Source organism: Gossypium hirsutum, chromosome D02 (genome assembly GCF_007990345.1).
Source record: "Gossypium hirsutum isolate 1008001.06 chromosome D02, Gossypium_hirsutum_v2.1, whole genome shotgun sequence".
NCBI classification, from domain to species: domain Eukaryota; kingdom Viridiplantae; phylum Streptophyta; class Magnoliopsida; order Malvales; family Malvaceae; genus Gossypium; species Gossypium hirsutum.
In genome coordinates, this window is record NC_053438.1 from 30259816 (window position 1) to 30266860 (window position 7045).

The 7045-nt window shown below is 31.4% G+C and overlaps 1 protein-coding gene across 1 annotated transcript; it reads right to left on the bottom strand.

The window, feature by feature from the left end:
* Positions 1–2343: 2343 nt before the first annotated feature.
* LOC107910271 (40S ribosomal protein S4-like) lies at positions 2344–4133 on the bottom strand. The gene is made up of 5 exons (XM_016838070.2): positions 3967–4133; positions 3454–3531; positions 3188–3368; positions 2785–2882; positions 2344–2644 (listed from the first exon to the last, which is right to left on the bottom strand). Exons 1-5 carry the CDS (start codon positions 3967–3969, stop codon positions 2414–2416), a joined length of 591 nt encoding a protein of 196 aa, XP_016693559.1. The 5' UTR covers positions 3970–4133; the 3' UTR covers positions 2344–2413.
* Positions 4134–7045: the final 2912 nt, after the last annotated feature.

Genomic DNA, 7045 nt, shown 5'->3' on the forward strand with positions numbered 1-7045 from the left:
GCCATACTATGAATGTCACAAGTAAATAAATCCATAAACAAATTTATGATCTATTCTGCTTGGATCCAATCTGATATACTGCCAGTCTAGCCAGCCACATTTATGTCTCTATCTTTTGGAAGTCATTCACTCCAATGCCCAAGACAAAGCATCTCCCCAATTGGACTTGATAGACGACATATTAGTCTTTCAATCAGTTGCTCATTTCTGATTAGACTAAAGACATGTTTAAGTTCGTCTGTTAATATAAGTTGTCTTTTTGTATTACGATTCAACCACTTAATACCGCTTAATATTAGTTAAACATTAGAGAACCAGTGAGTTAATATTTGTTTCTATTTTTCTTTACATGCAAAAACCACATAATGACAATATACAAAAGGTATTGATGTAATTCATGAAATAATTTTACTAATCAATTTGTTTGAAAAAATTACAAGTGTACAAACGAATATAATACAATTAGGGCATTAGATCCAACAACCAGTCGATATTATATATGGTGTATTTGGAATTGTTAAAGTTGGAATAACTTTGGTATACAAATGTGTTAATATGTTTGGATATATTGAACTTGTACCTAATGGTTAATATAGAAACAGGTGGTAACGTCGCGACAACAGGCTCTCAACGTCATGATTTGAAATCGACAGAGAGTGGCATTGCGACCTTAGACTTTTGATGTCACGACGACACTAATTGTTTTTATAAGGTCACGATGTGATATCAATGGTGTCGCAACTTTAACCTGATAGTTTTGAAATTTTACATCTTAGTCCTTATTCGACCTCGGGTTATCTAAAGAGTTTTTCATAAGCTCATATAAAGCTCAAATATAATTGTAAATCATGTTATGATTTCATAACAAAATCAATAGCATGTATGACTTGTTAAGTTTGAATTGTAATTGATAGTAGTTGCTCCGACAATGAATGTGACATCTTGTAGCTCGGACTCGGGGATTGGGTTGGGCATAAGGTGTTACACAATTACTCTCATCTTCTTTTTATTATTATTTTTTTCAATTCTAAACCCCATAAAAATTTTCTCCTCCATTATCAAAATGGGAGTTGCTCGTAATTTCATGCATATTTTGTTATTCGTTACAACATTGTTTATAACTTATATATTTCTGTATTGCGTAAAGGGTTTTTGTATCCTTTAGTGATTGGTTATTCCACATAAGTTTCTAGTTTCTAGAAGCTATCAAAAAGACCATGATCTCTACATATTTGAGAATTCCTTTAGGTATTTTTAGTATACGTTATATATATATTTAATATAAGTTTGTGAAAACTATAACAAAATACCATCATCTCTCTCGATTACCAAATGCCTTATACCAAATAGTACAATTCCTTGTGTATAACTATATCTACCAGATAACAAATGATTTCTAGTGATCCCAAGATTTCTAACCAAATTTCATATTTCTCAATCAATTCAAGAATTCTTATTCCCTCACGTGCTTGAATCTGCTAAAAAACAAAAAACACCAACCTAAGTTTTAACTTATTTTATTTTTCGGTAATTACTCTCCTCTTCTTTTTATTATTAATTTTTTTATTTTAGACCCACAAAAATTTCCTCCATCATCAAATGAGAGTTGCTCGCAATTTCATGCATATTTTGTTATTCTTTACATCATCTATAACTTAGATATTTTTGTATCGCCTAAGTGTTTTTTGTATCCTTTAGTGATTTAGATATTCCATATAAGTTTTTGGTTTCTGGAAGCTATAACAAAAGACCATGATCTCTACAAATTTGAGAATTCCTTTAGGTATTTTTGGTTTACCCTATAGATTTTGTTTTTCAATTTAAGTTTGTGAAAGCTATAACAAAATACCATCATCTCTCTCAATTACCAAATGCCCTATACCAAATAGTAAATTCCTCTCGTACAAGTAATACAAAAATCAAAACGTTATATTAATATAACATCATTTGTTTTATATGTCACATCAATAAGTAATACAAAAATCAAAATCAAAATAAAAAATATAAAAAAATCATAAAAATTCGAAAAAGAAACATAGAGTATACGTGGACGGTCATGTAAGTTATTGTGTTTGAATATTTAACTTTTAGTCGGTATTTTCGTTAAAAAAAAATCATTTAGACTCTTTTTCAAAAGGTCTATCAAATTTGATTCTTTTTTAAAGATTGTGAGCTAAATTTAACTATAAAAGAAATAAATGCGAAATTGATCTCTTATTCGTTAAATTTGACATTAAGTCTCAAATAAAATAAATTTTAATTAAAGTCGATAGAATTCAATTTTGAAAAATACTAAAAATTTTAAAGCAACTCAAATCCATAAATATCTCCATCTGGAAAGTGTTTTTTTACGTACGTCTCAAAAATCCATTTTATTATTTAATCTTTTATTTATATATTGACAATTAAACTATTATTTATGAAACAATCTAAGCCGACTTAAACCAAATTGAATCACTAAATACATAATTGCATTTTCGATATACTTAAGAACCAAAAATTTCAAATCCAACCTATTTCTAACCAAATTTGTGTTAGCCTTGATTAGAGGATCTGGGTAGCGGATGGTGCGTCCATCGTACGTATTAAGGTAGGGGATACCCTTTTGACCAAATTGGACAGACCGAACTTTGCAGAGCTTAAACTGAAAAGTACGAGTCCAATGGAACAAAGCCAATCAGATAATACAACCAAGCCAAAAGGATCAGATTAAAAGTGAAACTTAACCAATATTAGACAACCATAGCAGGAAATATAACAAATTGTGGTCCCATTGATACAAACCTTGGTCTCATCACTGGTGATGGCATGAAGGCAAAAACGACCTTTTGTGTCATAAAGGAGGCGGAAGTCCTCATTCGTCTTTGGAATCGATACAACATCTGGTTAAGATTCAAAGAGACAAAGGTAAAGGGAAAAGGTACAAATAGGAGTAAAAATCGTGGAGGAATCATCAATGTGACTCTAGAAAACAAGCCAAAGAACAATGCCTAAATAAACCAGCCTAACTAACATATTTAAAAAACTAGAACGAAAATAGTGTTCCATCAGGAGAATTTGCACAAACTGATTTTAGTGTAGGGTCTCAACATGTGGAAATCGAAGAAACTGAATTTATACCTTGTATGAGTTTGTTAATTGAGAAAACAAAAACTTCAATAGATCCAAAAAGGCAAAGTGTACATACCCATGAAACCAGCAGGGTATGTTTTATCCGTCCTAACCTTCCCATCTACCATAACATGCCTTTGCATAAGAATGGCAATCACTTCTCTATATGTTAGAGCGTACTTTAATCTGTTTCGCAGAATGAGAATGAGCGGCAAGCATTCTCTGGACTTGTGTGGTCCACATGACGGCTTGGGTGCCTGCATGAACAAAGATTCAAAACAAAATTAAAAGACAGCAGTACTGAATTGGTGAAAGGCCAAAAGGCTCATGATGAAAACATACAAATGCACCGCCAAGCTTGTCAAACATCCAATGCCTTGGAGCATTGAGCCTCTTCAAATGTTTCTTTAACCCTCTAGTCTGTAAAGACAAGGAAAAAGAAAAAGTTCAGTGGAAACCGCAATGCTATAGACTTCAAAGCAGAATAGTTAAAAAAAAAAAAACTTGGCCCAAATCAAACACAACAGAGTGTCCAGAAAATAAAACAACAAAACCATGAAATAACTTGAAATAAAGCATATATAATGAAACTTCACACCATTTAGAAACTACTATAGAACACAATCAAAAGCAGCTATTCGATCTGAGACCCATTTCAGAAACTAAACTTCCAATTTCTGCATCAGACACAAAGGAATATCTAAAAGTATAAAATTGTTACTGCATCCACCAGCTAAAATCAACATTATGAAACAAGAAGAAACAAAATTTTCATTTTCTTACACTATAGAAATGCTAAAAAAAAATTGTTACAAGCATACAGTGATTCAACTGACTGATATTAAAGAAACTGACCATTTCGGTTGGTCTGGAAGCAGCTGTTTCCGCTGAGAGCCTTCAGCGTTCTTTAGGAAGATGCCAGCGGGAGGAAATCAAAACCCTAATTTTGTTTTACCTATTTATTGCGGTAATTTAGGGTTTTAGAGATGAATTGAGCGGGCCGGATTGACACCCAACTCCTTTTTATCCTTTTTTTTTTCATTTTAAATTAGATTAAAAAATATTAATGCTCAAACTATAACAATTTTAAAATTTAGTTACTAAATTTTTTTATGATAAGTGGTAACTAAATTAATATTTAGTTGCTTAAATTGCCTCAACCTTTACTTTCATTATATATTTTTTTTCATTCTTCACCATTGTTACTTAACTTCTCTCAAGAAAAACCCTAGGAGTAAATTTTTTTAGGAATCTAAGAAAGTGTAAGAAAATTTATGGCTTTAAGGCCTTCATCTATTAGATCATGGTTTTAAATGAAGAATCCTTTGAAATCAAGTGAGAATTAGGGCTCAGCAAAAACAAACTGATTAAATTGAAAATAGACCTGAATCGAAGTATTTTGTTGACTTATGGAATGTAAGTTTAAAAATTATAGTTACCTAAAATCGAATTGAATTATATTTTTATTTAATACATAACAATTTTAATTTTTTATGATATAAAAATAAATATTTTATATTTAAAATAGTTAAATAATTTAAAATTTCTTCAAAAATCATTGTTTTTAGAAATACTTATGTGAAAGACATTGAAATTTTGTCAAATAATATTCAAAAACCTTATATAAAGCACATTTTATCAAAACACGTCTAAAAAATCAAAACAAAAAATTAATATAAAAAACTGAGAATCGAACCAAGCCAAACCAAATATGATGGACAGTTCAAAAAATCTAAAAAATTTGACCAAAGTGAACTACCATAGTGAAAATACATCAAATCAAGTTTTGAATTATTAATTAGAGAAAAAATGCACACCTTTATTTCTTTCATTTGATCTTGTTTTGATGATTTTTTATACTTCTTGTGTGGCATTGGTAAAGTTATTGTAGATTTGAAATTTTATTTGGTTGATAGGTGATATTTTGGAGGTGGTTATAATCCTGTCGAGGTGGTTCTTAAAGGTTTATGTTAAATTGCATTTATATTTTAGTGTCAAGTGTTAATGGTGTTTAAAAAATATTTTAGTTTGCATTTAGAAAACAGTTCCGTTCCAACTATAGTTAGAACATAAATGAACAAAAAGGTTAAATGCAAGTATCACAATGAGCAAATTAAGGAGAGATAACATGCAATGTTTGTTAATGCAATTCAAATATAACGATCCTACATCTGCAAAGCCTTGCTCAATGAATAATTTTATTCAACAATCGTCTGGACCATCTATTGGCTTAAGCCCAATCTACCCTTACACAAAAAAAGTAATTATGGTCCTAACACTGACCTCAAATTGTCAAAAATCACTCACTCAACTACCTCACAATACATAAAAAAAACTCTCCAAATAATGCCTAGAAGAGTATCACAAAATAACCACAAGAACACAATAAAACTATCAACAAAGACATTAAAAAACAGCACCATAAGTGGCGCTACAAGCAACCTATTTATAGAATGATACAAGAGTCCATTGAACAGAGTTTGATAAGCTTTAAACTCCAATTTAAAACCTAAAATTATTCTGAAAATTTATTAAATAAATGTCTTTATAAATTAGTCTTCCAATTACTTCAAAACTCTCTCAAGATATAATGATAAATACTGTCTTCACTTTAAAATTTTTAATATGACCAGTTAAAGAGTTGGAGAGTCTTAGTCGGACTCCAATTGTTATTTTGTCAAACATGCCATTCCTTAGTAGGAAAAAAAAAAGGCCAAACTCCCATGAGGCCGAAACAACCCATGACACAAGTAGAAAATTCGTTCTTGTTCTAATAGAACATGAAACGAACAGGTCAAAAACCCTAACAATTTTGATCTTGAAATTCTCAATTTTGGATTTTTTTGAATCTAGAATTGGGTTTCTACTAGAGTGATGGAAAATAGTGAGGAAGAAGATAAAATCATCTTAAAATCAATTTGAAGGCTTTAAAATAATCCTAAAATCATTTAGAATCATTCTACAAGTGATTGCATGTAACACCCCGAACCCGAGACCGTCACCGGAGTCGAACACGAGGTGTTAACAGACTTTTAAAAATTTTCCAGACACTGCCAATCTGCGTAATAGTCGCTTTAAAAATCATATCTTGAGTTTCACAACTCGAAAATCAGTTTCGTGATTTTTCCCTGAAACTAGACTCACATGCCCATCTACATATTTTTTTCTAGAATTTTTGGTCGGGCCAATTAGTACAGTTTATTAGTCAAAGTCTCCCATGTTACAGGGATCGACTACCCTGACCTTTGCGCATTACGACTTGGATATCTCCTTGTACAGGGCTCCAATACTGATGCCGTTTGTTTCTATAGAAACTAGACTCAGAGAAGAATCTATACATATATGGTATGACTCCTAATTATCTCTGGTTAATTTAAGGTAAATTTTCAAAGTCGAAACAGGAGATCCAGAAACCGTTCTGGCCCTGTTTCACGAGAACTTTAATATCTCTTAATGTACTGTTCATATGATTGTTTCGTTACTTTCATATGAAAATAGATTCATCAAGGTTCGATTAAATAATTTATTCACTATTTAATTCCATTCCTACAAATTTTTGTGATTTTTCAAAGTCACACCACTGCTGCTGTCAGCAGCTGTTTTCAATGTAAACCTTACCTATTTCGTGGTCACCATGGACCAACTAGGGTTTTTGCCATACATAGATCCACATATGATCATATTTAGCCATTCCAATGGCTGATCATTTGCCCAACACTTCCATTCCAAACCATAATCACATCGTGAAACCATATATACATACATAAACACAAATGGTCTAATGCCATACTCCACTTCTACAAGCCATTTTCGCATGGCTGTACACACATACATCGCAAAAAGTACTTAAACAACAGGGGGTAGTCTTATACATGCCATATCCAGAGTTCAACTAAAAGAGTACCAAAAGAGCTTTGATAGTGTGGATGACTTC

Bases quoted from the DNA above. Each gene is read 5' to 3' on its own strand.
- LOC107910271 (XM_016838070.2), bottom strand. The intron at 2,883-3,187 runs GTATGTACACTT...AATCTTAACCAG, and splicing joins ATACCCTGCTGGTTTCATGG to ATGTTGTATCGATTCCAAAG. The intron at 2,645-2,784 runs GTTTGTATCAAT...CGTACTTTTCAG, and splicing joins TCACCAGTGATGAGACCAAG to TTTAAGCTCTGCAAAGTTCG.